This window comes from Gopherus evgoodei, chromosome 7 (genome assembly GCF_007399415.2).
Source record: "Gopherus evgoodei ecotype Sinaloan lineage chromosome 7, rGopEvg1_v1.p, whole genome shotgun sequence".
Lineage (NCBI taxonomy): Eukaryota > Metazoa > Chordata > Testudines > Testudinidae > Gopherus > Gopherus evgoodei.
The window spans coordinates 44,837,126-44,860,104 of record NC_044328.1 but is presented as its reverse complement, the minus strand read 5'-3'; the positions used below and the strand labels follow the sequence as shown (position 1 = coordinate 44,860,104).

The following is a 22,979-nucleotide window of genomic DNA, read 5'->3' as shown; positions in this document are numbered from 1 at the left end:
TGTGTTCCACCATGATGTACCAGAAACATATTCTCCTACCATGTAATTAAACCTGCTAAAAGCGTTGCTTAGTGCATACCAATAAATGTTTCTGTGACACCCTCTCCCATCTGCATATTACTGTCATGTAGAAAGTAAATAAATGTGAAAAGTATATAGAGCATCCTGTCCAGTAAACAACAATAATTATTACACTGACCTGTAAAACATGAGGTGTTGAATGTGACAATGTCAGCACCTTTTCAGTCCATAATTATGGCTTTCACTACCGATTTTTTTTAAAATTTGTATTGCTCCATAATACTCTCCTTAAACCAAATTTTTAAAAATCTGTTTGATTTTTGGGTCTACAATTTTTGGTGCGATATTGTGGGAATAATCAGTAATTTCTGCAACTTCTGTGGAGCCAGCCCTCTTTCCCTACACACCTCCCTACATCATATTCTGTAAGCAACTCCACATTAAAAGTGAAAAGGGATCCAACTTACATTCACATGCATATATAGTCAATAGAAAGGTGAGTGAAGAGAATTAAGGTGTTGTGGTGTTTAAAAACTATCAGTGAGAACCACTGTAAAAAATTTCACACAAAAGGTAAAAGTTTGACAAAGTTATAAAAGTCTGAAAAACATGCTTTAGAATGAAAAATGCTTAGACACCCTTAGCTATAGATATCTCTGTTCACCCTGGCCCTAATTCAGGAGACATTTAAATCATGTGAGTATGGAATTACTCGTGTGTTCAAAGTTAGGCACATGCTTAAGTAGCTTGCTGAATGGTGGCCTCCACTTATCATTCAAAATTATGAACTAGTTTATAATTTAAAAAAATCAACAAGGCATAAAGAAATTCATTTTCTCCAGGCGTGTAGAGGTGTACAGCTGAGATGCTTACTAGTTCCCTGGGGCAACTTACCAAAGGAACTTTAATGGCTTTGCTGCTCTCTTTTTGCTTTGGCGGTGACAAATGACTGGCTTCCAAAGGCTTCACCATGTCTTTTTACCATCCTGCTTTTACGTGTACATGCCATGTTATCAGATGACACTTGGCAATAGCAATATAAATATGATTATCAGCAGTTTTGGTTTGGCTTCACACGTGGTTGAATTATGGCAAAGTCACTAGAAAGTAGACTTGCTCAGACAATCTGGCACAGTGAACAAAATTGCTCCCTGTTGGAGATGAATCTTATAAACGCATCTTAATTAAGAAGTGATACATTTTCTGTCAAAAAATGTACTTGATGCCCAATGGCAAACAAATTTTGAGGGGATGAACAGCATTTTAAATATAGATACGTGATTAATCCAGCATTTTACATATCTATACATGTGAGCAGAATAGTACTGACAGAACTGGTGCTAACAGAATTGTTGAAACTACATTGTACCACTGATAGAAATGATTTCATAGACTGTATATTTCCATTGGACTTCACTGAAAAGCTGTATATTCTTAGCAAACATTATTTTGGCTTTGCTCTCCCTTGTTTTGTACTTTGTGATTTTGTAGTTCAGTTAATAGAGAGATTGACATGGGCTGATATTGCCCTTAACTGCTTTTTCTAAGACCCTTCTCAGACCATTGTCATGTGGCAAAGTACCAGACATCAGATCATGTTACTTAATTCTGCATTTCATAATTTAATATTAAAGAGTTCACTGTTTAAATTCCTGTCTGTAGAAGCAAAGAAGGTCTGAATAAAGCCAAAGAAATTTTGACACGTCTTGGGGTAGAACCATCCCATGAAGACTGCATTGCTGTCCATCACGTCTGTACAATTGTTTCATTCCGTTCTGCTAATCTGGTGGCTAGTACTCTGGGCGCGATTCTGAATCAATTGCGTGATAATAAAGGAGTAACCAGGCTGCGCACCACGGTGGGTGTGGATGGTTCCCTTTACAAGATGCATCCACAGTAAGTCCTGCTCTTTCTATAATTAACATTTGGCATCTGTTAGGGTTCATCTTTTGCAAAGGTCAGACATGTAACATGAGGCCAGCATCTTGACGTGCAGTCACGAATGAGATAAGGAAACAGAAGTTATGAGTGCACATATGTATATTGAGAAGTAAAAATCTCTATGGAGAAATGTTGCCTTTAACTGTAGGGTTACGTTAGTAATTCAAAGGAGTCTAAGGGAAGCAGGTAACCAACTCTCATTGACAGTGAGGTTTGGATGCCTGACACACTTATGTGCTTTTGAAAGTCCCAGCTGTAAAGGATAATTTATTTGATCAACAATATAGTTAAATATCCAACGACTGTACTTTTGTGCCTGTGAGCTGGGCTCCGAGGAGGAAACCCCAGTAATAGAATGTTATTCCTTATTACACATTTAAACTGAATTGTCATGAAAATGACTTTGATAACCCTATTTCTCCAGTGTTCCCTTGCTTAGGGCTCGTCCAGACTAGGGGAGGAAAATCGATCTTCGATACGCAACGCTGAAGTCGAATATCTAAGATCGAATTACTCACCCGTCCAGACGGCGCGGGATCGATGTCCGCGGCTCTCCGTGTCGATTCCGGAACTCCATTGGGGTTGATGGAGTTCCGGAATCGATATAAGCGCGCTCGGGGATCGATATATCGCGTCTAGATTAGACGCGATATATCGATCCCCGAGCAATCGATTTTAACCCGCCGATATGGCGGGGTAGTCTGGACGTGGGCTTATACTTGTAAGTTAGAAGGCAAAAATAGTGTCTGCCTTTCCTTGTCCTTATAAAAGCAGCTTATTTTTTTCCTCCGTTTCTAAGCTGCATTTTTATAATGTACTAGTTCAGATTTATGAAAACTTCATAGAGGAGGCAGTCTTATTTTTTAAATGCGTATCAGAGTTACCATTTCCTTGTTTAGTCACTTGAAGATATTTTAGTTCTAACAATTAAACCAATGTCCAAGGCTTTGGTCTTGCAGACACTTACCTGTGACGTCATGGGTTAGAGTTAAGCATGTGCATAAGTGTTTGCAGGTTCAGCACCAAAACCACAAAACTGACAGAAATAACAAGGGTGCAGGCTTGATTTCTTTAGTATCCTTCATGTGCAGAGGCTAGAATGTTTTTCATAATGAAGTGATAATCTGTTTAATAAATTAGTTAAAAATTAGTCCTAACAAATGATTTTACTCTGGTCTTCAATACCATTGTCGTCACACATCAGAATTTTGGTGTACACAAAAGCTGGAAGCGTGTACTACTTCTAACAAACAGTATCTAGTTGGAAAAGTTAGTTACTTAAAATATTGTGATACTGCTTTGGGGGTGGAGCATATAGTATAGATCTGTTGGAGAAGGATAAATATTTTGTGTGGAGTATTTTTGGAAGAAACAAAAATGTTTGTTTCTTAAATCTTTTTTGTGGAAATTTTCTGGTATTTTGGTGAATATTTTTTTAAATTTTGTTTGTTCAAAATGAAAATATTCCCTGAAAGTATTTTGTTATGGGAAAAAGACTATTATTTTTATCACTTCTTCTAGATATCAGGTATCTAGTGCATGCTGTTTGTTTATTCTGTTGTTTTTAATTTATAAGCTAATATTTTGAGTTTTTAAATTAATTTTATGTTTCCCCTTAAGTATTAAAAAGAAAAATCAAATTATTGTGATTCCAGCTAAAGGGAATCTGCAATAACATAAGAGATGCCATAGTAGCTCACACCATAGGGTGATCCAGTTTGACCCTGATATGTCCTCTTAGGAGGATGATATTCTGAGAGTTTTTTTTTTTTCCCTGGCTTTTGCTAGGATTTTATCTGAATTCAGGAAAAAATCTGTCTATGGGATAAATACTTTTCCACTCTACCCTTTTGTCATGATGATTCCTTTTACGTGGGAAGACATATGTCAGCTTATGTGATATGAGGAAAGCACTGCCCAAGGAGGTTTGGGGCTTGTGTGTGCTTGGTTGGGACACTTCCAAGGAAAAATCCATTGTTCAGCAGAAAACAGGGACTGGTAAATTTCAAAGATAGAAAAACTATTTCCCATGCTCCTTTCAAGTTTTATAGCCAGTGGTGACCAGTGCAGATTTTTGAGCTGACCAGAGAGAGGTTACGGTTTTATGATCTTCTCTTACAGATATGCCAGACGCTTGCAGAAAACAACGAGGCGATTAGTTCCTGACTCTGACGTGCGATTCCTTCTGTCTGAGAGTGGCAGTGGAAAGGGTGCTGCAATGGTCACAGCAGTAGCATACAGGTTATCTGAGCAGCACAGGCTGATAGATGAGACTCTGGCTGAATTCAAGCTTACTCACGAGCAGCTGTTGCAGATTAAAAAAAGGATGCGAACAGAAATAGAAGCTGGGCTGAGGAAGAAAACTCATGAAAATGCAAAAGTAAAAATGCTGCCTACCTTTGTTCGCAGCACACCAGATGGAACAGGTAGTTTCATTACAATTGATGCAAGAACAGCATGGTAAATACTAGGGCTGTTGATTAATCAGTTAACTCACGCAATTAACTAAAAAAAAAAATTAGTTGCGATTAAAAAAAATTGTGATTAATCGCAGTTTTAATCGCACTGTTAAACAGCATAATGCCAATTGAAATGTATTACATGTTTTTGATGTTTTTCTACATTCTAAAATACCTGTATATTGATTTCAGTTACAACACAATATACAAAGTTGACAGTGCTCACTTTATATTATTTTTATTACAAATGTTTGCACTGTAAAAATGGCAAACAAAAGAAGTAGTATTTTTCAGTTCACCTCATACAAGTACTGTAGTGCAATCTCTTTATCGTGAAAGTGCAACTCACAAATATAGTGTTTTTTTTTTTGTTACATAACTGCACTCAAAAACAAAATAATGTAAAACTTTAGAGTCTACAGTGTAAAACTTTAGAGTCCTCTGGAATGGTGATTGAAGCACAAAGAGACAGAGACATATGCATCTTTAGTGCATCTGGCATATAAATATCTTGCAACACCGGCTACAACAGTGCCATGCGAATACCTGGTCTCACTTTCAGATGATATTGCAAGCAAGCGGGCAGCATTATCACCTGCACATGTAAACAAACTTGTTTGTCTTAGTGATTGGCTGAACAAGAAGTAGGACAGAATGAACTTGTAGGCTCTAAAGATTTACGTTTTTATTTTTGAATGAAGGGTTTTTTGTACATAATTCTGCACTTGTAAATACAACTTTCACAGTAAAGAAATTTGTATTAGGTGGATTGAAAAATGCTGTTTCTTTTGGTTTTTACAGTGCAAATATTTATAATAAATATAAAACGAGCACTGTACACTTTGTATTCTGTTTTGTAATTGAAATCAATATATTTGAAACTGTAGAAAATATCCAAAACTACTTAAAAAATGGTATTCTATTATTAACAGTGCAATTAATCATGCAATTATTTTTTTATCACGTGATTAATGGTTAATTTTTTTAATTGCTTGACAGCCCTAGTAAAGGCCTACATAGCAGACTGTACTTCCAGCCAAGCAGGATGCTGTGGTGCAAAAAAACAAAAACCATAAACTTGGAGCTGAAATGCTAGTTTGTAATTTAATGAATTGGATCCAGCTAATGGATTTGTGTCTGGAGTAGAGTCTGTGTTCACTACAAAACTCTTAAACCATCAAAAAGAAGAAATTTTGAGTCAAGGCTATAAGTCCTCTTTTAACACATCTTCTGTAAATTAGAGTGGCAGTTGTGAGCCTATACATAAATATAAATGCAGCTCCGTGCCCCACAGCTTTCGACTAGTTGAGAGTTTACAGGTACTTTTGCCTCATCTAGTACTTGGTGCAAAATCTGTAAGTCAGTGGGAGTGTTTCAGACAGCTTTGACTCCAGTCCATGAAAAGTGGCTGGTTCCATTCTCATCGTTCCTATATAGGTAGGGTTACCAGATAGCAACTGTGGAAAAAATGGGATGGGGGTAATAGGCATCTATATACAAAAAAGTCCCACAAAATGAGACTGTCCCTTTAAGAACAGGACATCTGGTCACCGTGTGTGTATATATAGGAATAGATACCTCAACCAGCAGAGGCAGCCTCATGCTTTCTCTTGTCTTCCATACACAGCAGAGACAGAATGGCCACTCCGTTTTTTCTTTCCTTATCTCCCCATGCCTGTCTCAAGCACATATACAGCTCAAGACCACACTCTGCAATTGCTGAAACAGGAACATAGCACCATCTGCTGACTTCCTGGAGAATTCTTCACTTTTTAAAGAATGTGTAGTTGAGTTGAGCATGTGCAGTGGCAAAGACCACCCAGTCATTGTTGTCTTTTGAAGGAGCAGCAGCTATATGGCAATGTATTTCTTCTGTTCTTGTCAATAAGCAGGGAGAAGGCTTAGAATGAACATGAAAAATCTTTAAAACCTTCAGACGGTTGAGAGAATTTTCAGAGCCTTATGCCAAAATACCTGCTTGGAAAATGAAAAATGGACACCTGCTTACGCTTTGTTTTTGTGTTCCTAAAATGTATACATATTTTGTTACAGAGAATGGAGACTTTCTGGCTCTCGATTTGGGAGGAACAAACTTCAGAGTTTTGCTTGTGAAGATCCGTAGTGGTAAAAGGAGAACAGTTGAAATGCACAATAAAATATATGCTATTCCTATAGAGGTCATGCAGGGTACTGGAGAAGAAGTGAGCATTTCAATTTCTTTTTAGCATTATCACTTATTTGCAAAGAATGTATAAATATATATTTAAATAAATGACTAATTGTAATAATGTTTATATATTTCTTTTTTAAGCTGTTTGATCACATTGTTAGCTGTATCTCAGACTTCCTGGATTACATGGGAATAAAAGGCGCACGACTTCCCCTTGGCTTTACGTTTTCCTTCCCTTGCAAGCAGACCAGTTTAGATGCTGTAAGTTTTTTATAATATCTTGTATCTTTTGAATCTGTCCGTTAGAGCTTCTTCTGGGCCTGATTCTCCACTCTCACACAGGCTGCATAATACTTACTCACATGGGTAGTTCTATTAAAGGTTGCAATGGGAATGCTTGTGTGAGTAAGTCTGTGGAAAGAGTTGCCAACTTATGTGCCTCGAATGTAATATTGGCTTCTATAGTAGAGTAACATTATTCTATTCAACACTGTGTTAGAAAGATGGCTTTCTCTACCACATTTTCATATCAAATTCAACATCTACTGCATGTGGTAACATTCTGAGTAGTAGCATTCTTTCCCTGTAATGTGATTTTTCTTTGGCTAAGGTTGTAGCATCTTCAAAGTGCAAATGGTCCTTTATCTGGGACAATAGCACCCACATTTCACTTTTTTTTTCACTTGCATTTTCAGTGTTGAGCTGAATATGGAATGATTTAATTAGCAGATTGCTGTGTAATTCTGGAGATTCTGTCATTCAATTAGAATTCGTTGCTTTAGTCCAAATTAAAAAGTGGATGAAAATTTTAAAGAGGCAAAGAGACCTTCTCTCTAAATGTAGCTTCACAGTAAAATATTTGAAATTTGGAGTAAGTGGAAAATTCATATTGAAAATAAGAGTAATATTCATATGTAAAGGAGGGCACCAATAAAAGTCCTTTTGAATCTTTAAGAGACGTTTTTTCACTCTAAAATGCATACTTTACAGTATGTAAAGTGAGTATTTGTCTATGTCAGGTAAGCATTTTTTAAGTTAAAAACAAAGCCATAACATGGTGAGCTCTGTCCAAAAACTATGGTTGAGGGTGAACCACCTACAGTATTAGGGAATAGAATTAATCATCTTCAGCTTGAAAAATGATCCTTTAACCAAATGAGTTAAAAGAGCTGTTCCAGCTGGGAGAGAGAACCTGAGCATGACTGAAATACACAGTATATGCTGTTCAGTAGAGGGTTGTGGTACATTCCTATACTTGTGTTGTATTTTCCCAGAGAATGCTGTAGATGCTTTTCCTTGTTTCAACACTCCATATCTGTGGTTCACAGGTGTACAATCCAACAACTGGGTTCCAATCTCTGAGTCATAGTCATGTCTGTGAGATCACCACTGCCATCTGCATATAATGTGGCATCAGGGTTAGAATGTATAACTTCTTGCAGTGGAACACTGTTGTTTTGTCCCATGGGTTTAACTGCAGTTTGCAACAGATATGTTTGATATGTATGTGCTTTTATGTACGTGTATGTATTCAGTCTTTTAAACCCGTGTACGTGTTTCAGAATATTTTTTTAAAAACTCTTACGTTCTAATGAAAGACATACTCAGAAACTTAGTAATGAAAATTTCTTCTTTTTAGGGTATCCTCCTCAACTGGACCAAAGGCTTTAAAGCTACTGATTGTGAAGGAGAGGATGTAGTGTATTTGCTTAGGGAAGGAATTAGAAGGAGAGAGGTGACATTTCAATATCTTATTATTTTCTTGAATGTATTTGTTAACTTGATTGTGTGTGATAGAATTCTTACGCCTCTGGCATTCTGTCATTGATGAATTTGGATGCACTTTGCTTTTGTATTTACACAAATGGTACACATCTTACAAAGGAGCTAGGAAATACAGAAAAGAAAGATTCTTGCCAGACAAAACCGCTTGTTTCTCCATGTTGGTTGCTTTGTGGGGACAGCGTATGTCGAGTCCAGTTGGTGTATAGGAGCTGTGAGGGGATGGAGCATGCTCAGTGCAGATGAAATCTTCAGGGAGTTTATTTGCCAAACTTTAACACATCTCTACTGAGCATGGATGAACTAACATTTTTCAGAGGCATGTAATTCAGACAAATTTATGTGAGTTTTCATTGGGATGACAAAAGGCACATCCCTGACACCAACACAATACCCCTGTCAAATTTCAGGTCCCTGCTTCAAAGAATGGAGATACTAGAGTTTCTCAACAAAATGCTTGTAAGAGTGGGTTTTTTTTTTTTTTTTAAATTTACTAGGCAAAACAACATACTTTTTTCCCCTATTGTATTATTGGAAATGGCAGAACTTTTCTAGGCAAAATTTTCCAGAACAATTCAGCCTGAGAAAACCAGCAGGCATGGAAAGTTTCAGCCTGCATGGTTTAAGCCTGACGCAGTTACAAACAACTGAAAATAGGATCTTATAGTGAAAAGCTTTGAGCAACATTCACTATATGACTGCCTATAGAGTACGTGCGCGCGTGTGTGTGCGTGCATATGTGACTATATAAGCAGTTAATATTAAAAATGTCCTAACCTAAATTGGTATTTGCACTGCAATAAAGTAGTATACTGTACAACTCCAGCACAGTATAACAGTAAGTGATGATACCTGCATGCAAATTATATTACTTATTGTTTTAAAAGAAAAACATCTTTTGATTCTTGAATATTAAGTGTATATTTTTATTCATTTGTACTCAGCACATTTTAGACAGTTGGTTAATTCTTGCAGCCTAACAAACATTGCAAGGGTTGGTTTGATATATTGCAAACAAAGCAATACTTTTTTTCTATAGAAATATATTTTTTTGTTCAAAGGAATTTGACTTAGATGTTGTGGCAGTGGTGAATGATACAGTAGGCACTATGATGACTTGTGCATATGAAGATCCAAATTGTGAAATAGGACTCATTGTGGGTAGGTATTAATTACTTTTTATTTTTATTTCAACTGTAGTATATCCTTATAAACAAATAATTTTGTTCAATTAAGACTATTAAGACACATGATCGGATGTGTTTCCTCTAATTCCTATTGTTAACTAAATCCGTATCTGGGATGTATGTGGAGTTTCTTCAAACCTGACGTAATGTTTCTTCTTATGATGAATAGGATAATAGTTTCCTTGAAAAGTGTAATCTGAATCCATGCAATATTTTTAAAACTTAGACTTGAATATATATTATTAACAGGAGAGATGTGCCATTTCCCCCATTACTATTTTTGACAGTTTCATTTTAATACAGAGAATACAGAAGTGAAATATAGCGTTTGACTAATAGACATTCCCCAGAACCATCTATTTAAGTCAGTTAGGTGAAAAAAATCAACAAATATTAGTTCTTTTTTGTTTGATCATCAGAAATATTGTCTAATAAATATAAACCAATACTGAATATTTTAACTTGAAAATCAATCTGTTTCACAGAATGAATGCAAAAGTGAGCTCAAAGTTGCCAGTACATGATTACCCATTAGTTTATTCTGTAATATGTATCCCTAATTCACTAGTATGATGACCCACAACTTTTTCTTGAACATGGGGTCTGCCCAAGACAGACTTGTAAAGCAAAGCACACCAAATGAAAACTGCAGAACACCTACAAAAGATGAGCCTGGGAGCTTAAATTCACAACTTTGCTAGACACTAAAAATCATGTACTGAATAAAGACACTGGAATTATGGTTTATAACAACAATCTATAACCCACTAACACCCAGTGATGAGCTGCCAAAATATTAACAGGTTCTCTCCTCCTCACCTCACCCCCTCCTCGTGCCCTATCCAACCCCACATGTTCCTTGACACCCCCCGCCCCGGGGACCCCTGACCCTTCCCCCTCCCTTCCCTGTCCCCTGACTGCCCCCTGCCGCCCTGTCCAACCCCTCCTCTTATTCTTGATGGCCCCCCGGGACCCCAGCCTCATCCAACCCCCCTTCTCTCTGTCCCTGACTGCCCCCCCCACCTCATCCAACCCCTGCTCCTTCCTGACTGCCCCCCGGGACCCTTGCCCCCATTCAATGTCCCTCTTTCCTGCCCTCTGACCGCCCTGACCCCTATCCACAACCCCCACAACTCACTGAACACCCGCTCCCTGCCCCCTTACCACACTGCCTGGGGCCGGGGGCCGGGACCTGGTCCGTTCCGTGGGCTCGCTGGGCTGGGCTGGAGCTGCTCGGCCAGCACCGGGACCGGCGCCGCGGGGCCCAACTTGTCGGGCCGGGCCGGAGCTGCTCGGCCGGGGCCAGGGGGAGCCGCTCAGGTGGAGCCGGACTGCTGCTTGTTTCAGGCTTCCTGTGAACATTTGATTCGCGGGAAGCAGGGGAGGGGAGGAGAAGGAGGGTGTAGAGTTCAGGGGAAGCGGAGGAGAGGGGGAGGTGAGCTGGGGCTGGGACCAAGTGGACAGCTGCCTGAGCCTTTGTTAAATTCAAAAACTTTTTTAGAACTGGTTGTCCTGGAACAACTGGCTGGAGCTCACCACTGCTAACGCCCCCCCCCCCCCATCAGCTGTCTTCCCCGTCCACCCCCGCCCCCTTTTCCCCTATGACTGGTGGAGTGTTAATGAGCCACTTCACCTTGAATGGTCCCTTGAAATATGTGTTCTTTGAGTACTTGCTTATGTCCATCCCATGTAAGATGTGCATGCGCCGTGGAAAGTTTTCCCTCAGTGGTATCTGTTGGGACAACTCTAGTGCCTTCTGGAACCGCACACTTACCGCCTATGATGGTTGCTGGAACAACATTTCTTGCTGCGGCAAGACTTCTTCCCAGTGGTTTTTGGATTCCTTCTTCACTATAGTTATCACACTTTAGTGGATAAAATTTTTAAAATTAGTATTAATGTATATAGTTAGTCCCCAGGCTTCAAGCCTTGTGCTTACCGTGGCAAACCATAAATTACCTGCACTCCAGCTTCTTAAAGTGCTTTGGGGAAACCCATGTGAGGTACAATTGGCAGATCTGTTGGGACTTTCAGACCCTGTACTAAAAAGGACGGGGACATTGGGCTGAAGGCTATCCTCCCAGAAGCCATCCTCAGACCAGTCTCAGAACCGAGTGGCTCTGATTCAGCACCGAGTACTTCGGCATCGGTGCAAAATGCTCCCCCAGCATGGAGCTCTTCCTATCACCGTTCACTGTCTCCGATGTCAAGGAAGAAGCACAAGGAGCAGCATGCCGATAGAGGGCGTTCACTGGTGCAGAAGAGAGACAAGCGGGGAAAAGGCAGAATAGTGAGACCTGTGCTCGGCCACTCTTTTGATCCTGGACCGTATTGGCACTATCTTGGTGGTACAATTTTCTTAAATTTTTTATTCAATACTATTTAAGATAACACATTTAAGTACTTAAAGTCTGGCAATTTTGTTCTTACCCCTTATCTGTAAGGGTCAGAGTTCAGATACTTTGCTATACAACTGGATGCTCAGTGTACAAAATATTTTTGCCATTCATAGCTCTAGTACAGAATGGATCTTACCTCCCACAAGCAATCTGTGTGACAATGCTTCCCATAAGTTCAAAAACTTTCCTTGGGTTTATCTCATGGCTAGTAGAGTTATGACCCAATTGTCCATAGCCTCCAGCTCCAAATGTAAAAATTCCACCTTCCTAAACAAATATATCTGGATTAAAATTAGAATACATTTAACAATAAGAATTATCTATTGTACAGTTGTCTTTTCTGCCTGCGGTGTTGAGTCTGGTGTGGGACCCTTCACTGACACCAGCAAGCTACCACAGTGCCAGTGGTCTGACAGTGCCATTGACCATAGAGGCTTTCCAGGCAGCTAGGGACTTTTTTTCTCTACTGGTCCCACCAACCGCAATGGGACACCTGTCAGCTCTGGTATCTGGAAGCAGGAGGGAACAAGGAACATTGGGCACCTTTCTGGCACCTTCTAGGGGCAAACCTTCCCTGATCCAAGCGTCCTAATCTCTGGTGCGTCACTTGTCCCTGGAACCCTGGCACCATATGGAGGTGGAAGTGGGTGCTGCTCCACTTTGGTCACTGAAAGAAGACTCCTCTTCAGAGGAAAGCTGGTTGGAAATGTGTAGTTGAAGGCCTGAAAGCCTATCACCGGTACCCAGTGTATGCACCACCAGTTTGCTGTACCGGTTCCTCAGCCCACACCTGGCCAGCGGGTCACTGGCCAATCCAGGTGGCCTTACTGGGATCTCTGAGGTTTCCCCTGGCACCAGGTCCTCCCTCCCAATACTCCTATTCGATGATCTCCAAGAGACAGGCTACCGCACCTTCCCACTCAGCACCGGATCCCGACCCTGGTCCCGACGTCCAGGAGGTGGCTTCGGTAGATGTAGTTGAGGCAGAAGAGGAAGGAGCCCCTCCTATGGTGCAAGCTTCCTCCTCATCCTCTCTAGATGAGGCCATCATGGGTCCTAGGAGCCTGCTTCTGCAGGGTGATTTCAGGTCCCATCAACATCTTCTGAAGTGGGTCACTGTGAACCTGAGCCTGGAAATTCAGGAGCTCAGAGACATCACACAGCCTTGTTGATATCCTGGCTGCAGCAGCTCCATCCAAGGTGGCCCTGCCCGTCAATGCGGCCATGATGGGACCAGTCAAGACTCTATAGCAAACTTCTTCTCTGCCCCCACCTCAAAGAGGGCAGAAAAGAAGTATTATGTGCTGGCAAGTGGGTTTGAATACCTGTACTCTCACCTCTCCCCACACTTCCCAGGGTCCATGATAGTATTTGCAGTGAACAAAAGGGAAAAGACGGGCAGTCAAGCGCCACTCCAAAACAAAAAGAAGCTAAGAGACTAGACCTTTTTGGAAGAAAGGGTTATTCAGTGGTTAGCCTTCAGCTGCACATTTCCAACCAGCAAGCTTTGCTGGAGAGAGACAATTTTAATCAGTGGGACTCCCTGACTAAATTCAAAGACTTCCTGCCCCCAAAATCAAGGAAGGAGTTTGCGGTCCTCTTGCAAGAGGATAAGAATGGTATCCGGAAGCAGGAGGGAACAAGGAACATTGGGCGCCTTTCTGGCACCTTCTAGGGGCAAACCTTCCCTGATCCAAGCGTCCTAATCTCTGGTGCGTCACTTGTCCCTGGAACCCTGGCACCATATGGAGGTGGAAGCGGGTGCTGCTCCACTTTGGTCACTGAAAGAAGACATAGCCTGGACCTCTTTCCAGGTGTCTCTGGACGCTGCCAACTTAGCAGCCAAGGCAATGGCCTCTGCGGCAACCATAAGGCACTGTTCTTGGCTCCGGTCCTCTGGCCTTGGATGGACTGTTGGACTCATGAGAGAGAACTCCTCTTTGAAGGCCACTTTCTTTTCTTGCAGCAGATGGACATGAGACTTCATGGGCTGAAGGACTCGAGGGCCACTCTATGATCCTTAGGCCTTTATGTTCCATCAGCTTCCAGCCTCCTCAGTTCTCAGCAGCTCCAAGACAGGAACTGAGAAAATGGCGCTCACCATCCTGTCCACCTCAACCTCTCAGTTGGGGTTTCAGAGAGACTCTGGCGGTCCCAAGTAGACCTTTAAAAGGTGTACCTGAGAGCACTGTACCTGTCACTATTTAAGACACACTTCTTTTATTTTTGGACCGTCTGTTGCCCTTCAGCCCAGCATGGTCATTCAGACATTAGACCCAGTGGATCCTGAGCACAGTGACTGTTGGATATACCCTTCAGTTTCTATCCCTGCCTCCCATCCCTCTCCATCTTCAGGGATCCTTCTCACAAGCAACTCCTTGTCCAGGAGGTGCAATCCTTATGTATGGGGGCCATGAAGGAAGATCCTCAGCACCTGAGAGGGAAGGGGTTTTATTCCTAATATTTCCTAATCCCAAAGGCCAAAGGGGGCTTCTGGCCCATCTTGAACGTGTGTTGAACAGCCAAGTACAGAACAGCATCAGCGCGGTCCGAGCCACCTTCAGAGTGTGAGGCCTGCTGATAAACAAGCAGAAGTCAGCTCTTGTGCTGGTTCAGAGAATAGAATTTATTGGGGCAGTGCTCAAATTGACCCAAGCCAGGATCTTCCTGTCTGAGGCCTGATTCCAGACCACATCAGACTTGAGATCCAAGGTCCTGGCTACTCAATCATGAGCTCAGGGGTGCCTCAAGCTGCTGGGTCACATGGCAGCTTGTACGTATGTGGTTCAGCACGCAAGGTTGCACCTCAGGCCCCTCCAGATGTCCTGAGCAGACACCACTTGGACTCCATGTTCACAGTCCCTCCCCTCCCTGGGTTGGTGGATAAACCTGAGACAGGTGATGATGGGGGTACCCTTTTTACCCCTCAACCGTTGGTAACCTTAGTCTCAGATGCATTGCTGCCAAGTTTTACATCAACAAGCAGAGAGGGGCTTGATCTTTGTGCTTGTGTCAGGAAGCCATCTGTCTGTGGGACAGCGCAAAAGCACTCCATTCATCTCATGGCCTCACATCTCCTGGGAGCCTGGAATATACAGGTGGATCACCTCTGCAGATCCTGGCCCTTTCGTCTGGAAGTCTCCAGATTCATCTTCCAAAGGTGGGGACCTCCCCACATGGACCTGTTTGCCACCAGGCAGAAGAGCAAGTGCCATTAGTTTTGTTTGCTCTGTGGACACAGCTTGAGCTCCCTTTCTGATGCCTTTCTGCTTTCATGGACAGACCGCCTACTTCATGCCTTTTTCATGCCTTTTTCACGATCCCCTTGGTTCACATGGTCCTCCTACAATCAAACAGGACAATGCAAGAGTTATTCTGATAGCAGGTTGAACCCTGAAGAACAGGTCTGCTCAGAAGGAGTTCAGCAGGTCTTGCTAGGCAAGTCACCTATTGACTGTTGTAGGTGTTGAATAGGATAGGTAAAATAATTGATCCCTGTAAATCCACAAATGAAGAGGTTAAGTGGTGGAGAGGCAGTTTCCATTACTGCTCGTTGGGTGCATCCCTCCAGGAAGGACTCAAATGATATTAGCACATTCCTCTTGACTCCTGTCACCACTCTCAGGCAGGGCAGCAAGCAGTGGAGTGTCAAATGGGCAGGAGTGTCAAATGCTGCAGAAACTCAGGAAGATATCTGTCCTCTATCCATTGACAACAGGAGATCATCAGTGTGCCACTAAATGGTTTCAATCCTGTAGCCTTGTGTGAATCCAGATTGTGCCTGGTCTAAAATATCAGATTAAGTTAGATGGGCTTGCAGTCAGCCTTTGCCTAGCATCTCTATGGGCTTGCTCAGGAAGGGAAGGTTTGATACTGGACATCAAGAACTGATTAGAATTAGTATCCAGGATGGATTTCTTCAGTGTTGGTTGGACTCTGGTGCAGCATAATGTAACTAATTTGTTCCATCTCTGTTAATACAGTCCCATCTGCCAATCAGATTACTTCCTCTGTCAAGTCATAATGTAATGTATAGTAAAATATGTGGTTGAATGTATAGCAAAATGTGTGGTTTCCAGAGCTAGAAATGGACAGACCTGTAGGACAGGTTTCTTTCAACATTGATATGACCTTTTTGAGCTTCCATATATATCTGGTATTGCCAATTTGATTGTTTAAAATGGAAATTAATATGGGTTACAATCACAAGATACTCTTTGCAGGTGGAGCCTTTTGGAGAGTGGAGCTTTGTGGGACAGTAGCCTCTCAGTTGCTTTTGGAACTACCATTGTTTTCTTTACAAAATAATAATAAATAAAAAAAATCAAGAAATGGTCAGTAATATGATAGAGAAAAAAAGATGATTCACACAATTAAAGAGTGCAATGAGGCTAGGATAACTATATAATCTCAGTGGGTCATGCAGGACCATAGAAAGATTGCTTAGATGAATCAAAGACAAATCATTAATATATTTAGAGTTATGCAGGTCAAGTTTAATATTGTGATTTTGGCAGGCTAACTAGAGAGAAAATGGAAACAACACATGGCGTTCTCTTGTATGGGATTTATGGCAGTTGTATTCTATGAGCATCAGTAAAACACTACCGCACATGAAATGGGTTTCTTTTTTGTTTCACTGAGCAGTGGGCTTTCTGAAAATATGCCTTTTTCTCTTCTTTCTCAAATTAGAATTGGGCAGCAATATGGAGGGGTTGCAGCCACAGAGTAATTCAACAGTTAGCTATTAATATTGGCAGGTGTACAATCCCTGTAATTTTCTTTTGTTTTTAAATTTAGATGGATGTCAGAATTTTGGGGAAATATGCTAATAATTAGCTAAATACTGAGGTCCTTATTCAGGCAAGATTCTTATTGAACCCAGTGGGAATTTTGGCTTAGTGAGTCAAAGCTAACTAATAACTTCAGGATTGCAATTTTGGTTTCAGTTGCACGTTGATTAGAGTTGCATGTTAATCTTCTGTCAGATATTGTGCTGCTTCCCTCTTGTACACCTCTACCCCAATATAATGCTGTCCTCGGGAGCCAAAAAATCTTACCGTGTTATAGGTGAAACCGCATTATATCAAACTTGCTTTGATCCACCCGAGCACGCAGCCCCACTGCCCCGAAAGCGCTGCTTTACCATGTTATATCTGAATCTGCGTTATATCGGATCGCGTTATATCGGGGTAGAGGTGTATTAAAAATTCTTAGGAAGCACTAGCCCAACTGGAATTGAAGAGCCTAGGTTCATCGGCTGCTAACTGTACCCTGTACTGCACAAAGTGTGCTCCTCTCCACCTTCCCATGTGCAATTCAGCCCTGGCCAGCCGGAGACCTCTTGCAGAGGAGGCACTGCATGGGTAATATCCCTGCACCTCACTGTACCAGCGAGGGGATTATTTAGTTCCATCTCTTTATAAATACTGAAGATTTATCATTATTACAATATGAAATTATTTTATAAATATATGGATAAAGCCCATAAGGGGTTCTAATGCTTGTTCTGGTATTTTAAAAAAATAATCTGTTCATTCACTTGTTTTAGGCACTGGCAGCAATGCATGTTACATGGAGGAAATGAGAAATGTAGAGATGGTAGAGGGAGATCAAGGACGAATGTGTGTGAACATGGAATGGGGTGCGTTTGGAGACAATGGATGCCTGGATGACATCAGAACAATTTATGACAAAGCTGTCGATGATTATTCGTTAAATTCTGGAAAACAAAGGTATTTAATACTGAAATCTAGCAAGAAATATGATGTAAAATTTATGGAATCTGATGTGCTAGGAATAAGTGATGTTGCCTTCAGCTGATTTTAAAAGTGGTGTAATTAACCCATTTATGGAAAATAGAGGGATTAAGAGGACATAATAGTTTGCACCGTCACTGTCCCCTGTAGGAGCTCCCTTGTTCCTGATTTCCCAGATGGATGACTTTCTCCATTTCTGACAGGTCAAGTGGTTGCAATCTTTTCTCTAATGTCAACTCTGTGTTGGTCATCCTTTTCTTTGTCACCTCCAGGTTGTTAAACTGCACCGCACTTTGCTAGGGACTACCTTCTCACAGTCATCTGGAAATTTCAGCTGCCTGAAAATGCAGCTGTCTGCTTATTAAGTGCGATGAGCTGTTACATGCCCAGAACATCAGCTCAGAATGCTGTACTGTCCTTTTAGGTAGCAGGGTCTGCAAAATGAGTTAACATGTGGCAAGCTAGTGTGCTGCAGATTCACGCTGTAGCTTGCTGCATACTAACTTGCTGTGTATACAGGCCATCATATAAACATACAGTAATCCTATAAAAATATGATTTGAAGTGTAAAAACACATGAGGAATACAGAGAAGGTGGCAGACTGCTTGGAAAGCTCCAAAATGTGAGGGTACAATTTGAAGTCCATAAAGGATCAGGCACTGAGGAAGCTGGGAGACGCTTTTTTGCAATGACAGCAAAGAGAGCATGGAATGAACTGCCAAAGGAGTATATAATTCAAAGAGAGTTAGGCATTTAAGAGAGAGGCCATTTATAGGATACAAGACTGTTCATGGACATAATTGGACTATACGGCCCCCTTCCAATGTGAAATGTTACTTTGTACCTAGGTTGAATAGAGGAGCCAGTAAAATCTCAGATTTGCACAAAAGACTGAGAAAGACACCGTAACGTAGTGAATTATTGATTAAACAAAGAAAAGCAAAATGTACCTTGCAGTGAATTAACAGATGTGGAGACTGGAGTACTGTGTATAATTCTAGTCACCCATGTTAAAGAAAGATAAATTCAGACTAGAACAGCTGCAGAGAAGAGTGGCTAGGATGATCATGGGAATGGTGAGAGTATTCTACAAGAGAAAACCGAGCAGTATGTTTTAAAGCAAATGAAAGTGTGATTGTAGCACAAGTAAATATACCAGTGCTAATCTAGCTAGCACAGGTAACAACCATAGTGAAGACTTGATGGCACAGGCTTCTGCATGGCCTAGCTACCCTAGTACATACCCAGGATCCCCAGTGCACTGATGATGTGGTAGCTAACCTATGCTGAGGCCTGTGCTGCCATGGCTTCACTACTGTTGTTATTGATAATTTGCTGGAGTAAAGGTAGCATGAGTATACTCACGCCCCATCACACCTTTGTTTGCTGTGTAGACTTACGCTGTAAGAGCTTGGCTTGTTTAACCAAGAACAACAAAGGCTGAGAGAGAGGATATGATTGCTCTCTATAAATACACAAGGGGTAGATGGTAAACACCAAGAAGGGAGAAGAGCTGTTTAAGCTAAAGGCCAATGTTGGCACAAAAGCAAATGGGTATAAACTGGCCATGAACAAATGTAGACTGGAAATTTGAACATGGTTTCTTACTATGAGAAGAATGAGGTTCTGGAACAGCCTCCCAATAGCACTAGTGGGGGCAAATAACATAACTAATTTTGAGGCAGAGCTTGATAAATTTATGAATGGGATTATATGATGAGATAGCATGGGAGTGGCCCTCCAGGAGGTCCCATCCAGTGCTATGTCCTGTGTTCCTATGTTTTAGTTTTAATTATTAAAATAATATTTCATCCTAAACCAGTAAATGTTCATTTAGAAATGTTTATCAGCTGAGCACCTGATAGTAATAAAAGTGTCATATCAAATTCCCTGCATTTTCAAAGAAAAGTTTAATATGGGACCTCAGTACTCCATTGTCTCTGTTACTGTATCACTGCTGAGAAATGGGAATTGACCACTGGCTTCTGTGTTTGTGTATGAACAAAGTGTGAATTAGCAAAATTCTAACATTAGTAATTGTCAAATACATTAAACATTTGAGAATCATGTTAGCAATTCAGTAATAGCTAGGAGAGCTAACAGGAACTGTCGTACTCACGTTTGGGGGCAAAACTGACAGCTAGTTACAGGAACTGGGCAAAGAGGGTTGGTAAGCATGGATTCCAATAGTGTACAGTATTTGAGTTTGTGTAACACCGTTCATCTCAAGAACCTAGCATGATTTGAGTACACCTAATTACACTTCATAACACCCGTGTGAAGGATGAGGATAAGTAAAATACTGCTCTGGCTGCATGTATATCCAAAGAAAGGGGGATCAAATTTAATACAAAAGAGTTTCCTCAGAGAATTCAATTATTCCTTTTCAAGGTCTGTCACAACTATTTATTGTAAACAGCTATAATATTATTAAATAGCTAGTTTAGGACAGAAATGCTCAAATTCTGCCCAGTTGAGCATGATCTTAGCAACTTGGCCAGAATTCTAAGGAGGCAAAGATAATCTGGATAAAATGGAACACGTTGCATTTTCCATAATCTTTGGTATAGATGCATGTCCTTGAGAAATTGCAAGTCCCAGCATGCAATGTTTGGATCAAGATGTGTTGGTTTTCTTTTCTTTTCTTTTCTTTTTTTTTTTTTTTCAATGCAAGGATTTGTTATGCATTTTGGCACATTTACTGTTGCCTCCACATCTGGACACGTGCAACAGATTAAGTGCAACCAGACATTGAAATAAAACCTTCAGTGATACGGTATAAATAGCCCTACTCTCTGTACTGATGAATTCATCCATAATTAAACCAATAAATAATGGTAATTAAGCTATACTCCTGGAAATACTCATGAACATGTACTATTACTTTTGCCGTTGTTCATGCACTTGCTTTTTTCAGTGTAAAAAGCAACAAAGAGTCTTGTGGCACCTTATAGACTAACAGACATATTGGAGCATAAGCTTTGACGAAGTGGGTATTCACCCGTGAAAGCTTACGCTCCAATACATCTGTTAGTCTATAAGGTGCCACAGGACTCTTGTTGCTTTTTACAGATCCAGACTAACACGGCTACCCCTCTAATAGTTTTTTCAGTGTGTTACCCAGTAGTTTCTGCTCTTTGTAGAACTCCTCTATGAAAAGAGGTAATGCTCCAGGGACTGAAACTCCGCTCTGAACGCACATTGTCTGTGTAACCTACTAACACCGAGGCAGCTCCATTTAATATCTAAAACTCCAGTTATGAGACGGTTATCAAACTCTCTTCACTACTGTTCGGCATATTCATGTAAACTAACTGAATTATTTATAAATAACATTCCTTCTGAATTGTACCATTGTCTTTAATTCCAGGTATGAGAAAATGATTAGTGGAATGTACCTGGGAGAAATCGTTCGCAATATTTTGATTGACTTCACTAAAAGGGGATTCCTGTTTAGAGGTCAAATTTCAGAGTCACTGAAGACCAGAGGTATCTTTGAAACCAAGTTCCTTTCACAGATTGAGAGGTAAGATTGATGCCTGGTAGAATTGCTCCAGTTGAAATAGCGCATGTCTAATTTAGTACTGGTGTTTGAGGGGAGGAAACATAGGAGTGCAGTTCAATTCTGCTTGTCATCGAATTTTTCTAGAATTAAAATGTGATAGATTATACAACATGTGTCCTTACTAACTAAATCTGAGCAACTGCTTGGCATTCAGTTCTTATTAAAGCACACATTGGCTTGTAAACTGTAAGGCCCTGCTTCTGCAAACATTCATTGAGTAGCCTTACTGAATTCAGTGTCCCATCTTGCATGAGTAAAGTTGACCCCTAAGCAAGTGTTTGCAGGATCAAGGCCTAAATTGTGTAGCTCTCAGATTCTTTGATGTCAAAACTTATACACATTGGTAACTGTTTAATGGCACAAATGTCAGTGGTCATGGATAGCCTTACAGATTTGACCTCTATCTTTTGTGTATATTTATGTAAGCTAGATGTTACTATTTTCCTTTTCATACAGTAGTGAGATTCAGGCTAATTACCTCAGCTCATGGAATTTTAAACTGTTTAACTTGCCCTTATAACATATGTTTAAAACTTTAATAATGTGTTTTGGCGTCTTCTACCTTTTCTGAAAATAAGATCCTCTAGGAATTCTAACATTTATATAATGCAACATTTTCCTTTTTAAGTGTCAGACAGTAGTTTTACCTGTCCAACTGAGTGTGCACATGATAACCTAGAAGGGAAAAAAAGATTCATGCCAGATGAGCAAAACTATTTATAGAGCGCAGTAATGAAATGGGAAGTTCACCTTAGAACTATATGACTTTTAAGGAGGGAAATAATGGGATCAGGAAACAGAAAAATGATTTTGTGCTCAAATACTTCTGTAAATACGAGGAAAAATATTTTGTTTTTATCTGTACTGGATGCCTATAAAGGCTGCAAGAAGAATTCTTTAGAATGTTTTGTCAGTTCATAGGAGTATTTCCAGCTAAGGCCATGTCAACACTACCTTTTATGTCGGCAAAATGTATGTTGCTCAGGGGTGTGAAAAAAAACACCGTCCTGAGCAATGTAAATTATGCCAGGATAAATGGTAGTGTGCACAGTGCTATGTCAGCCCAGGAGAACTTTCCTTGCTGATATAGCTATTGCTGCTCGTAGGAGATGCTGTAGTTATTGACAGGCGTGCTCTCTAGTCAGCATAGAATGTCTAGACGAGAGATCTTAGCATGGTACAGCTGCATCGATGCAGCTGTAAGCTCTCTAGTGTAGACGTAGCCTGAGTCATAGTGATAGTAATCAAAGATGTTTTTGCTGTTTCATTTTATTGTTTGTATGTTTAAAAACAAAAACAAAAACAATTTCCTTGTTCTTATTGATTACATATGGTAGTATGTAGTAGTAGAGATATAATTATTAAGCTATACTAGCAATAGCTACTCATTGATTTATTTGTATTGTACTATTAGTACCAAGATAGTATATTGTAAAGTAATTTAAAGGCCACTTGATGTTTCAAGGAAAAGCCTAGTATAATAGAGACTTTTCTCATGGAAATATCCTTTAGAACAAATGAGGAGGGAAGAGACATACAAAAAATCCAGTCTGTAGAACCAGTATTACTTCTAAATAGAACGTGTTTCAGTGTTTGCCTTGACTCCTTATATAATTGATGCTTGAATGCAGCAGCATAGGGTGGAGAAATGAGCTCAAGATTGTGAGACACTCTAGTGAGTCCTAACCTGGCTTC

The 22,979-nt window shown here is 40.5% G+C and overlaps 1 protein-coding gene across 1 annotated transcript in view; it reads left to right on the top strand.

The window, feature by feature from the left end:
- Positions 1 to 22,979, top strand: part of LOC115654474 (hexokinase-1) — a 68,571-nt gene that overhangs the window by 39,562 nt on the left and 6,030 nt on the right. Inside the window, exons 9-16 of the mRNA XM_030568808.1 lie at positions 1,684 to 1,917; positions 4,084 to 4,388; positions 6,474 to 6,622; positions 6,733 to 6,852; positions 8,231 to 8,326; positions 9,435 to 9,534; positions 17,511 to 17,694; positions 21,090 to 21,245. Of these exons, the coding sequence (XP_030424668.1) occupies positions 1,684 to 1,917; positions 4,084 to 4,388; positions 6,474 to 6,622; positions 6,733 to 6,852; positions 8,231 to 8,326; positions 9,435 to 9,534; positions 17,511 to 17,694; positions 21,090 to 21,245 (1,344 nt within the window). The remainder of the gene's footprint in view (positions 1 to 1,683; positions 1,918 to 4,083; positions 4,389 to 6,473; positions 6,623 to 6,732; positions 6,853 to 8,230; positions 8,327 to 9,434; positions 9,535 to 17,510; positions 17,695 to 21,089; positions 21,246 to 22,979) is intronic.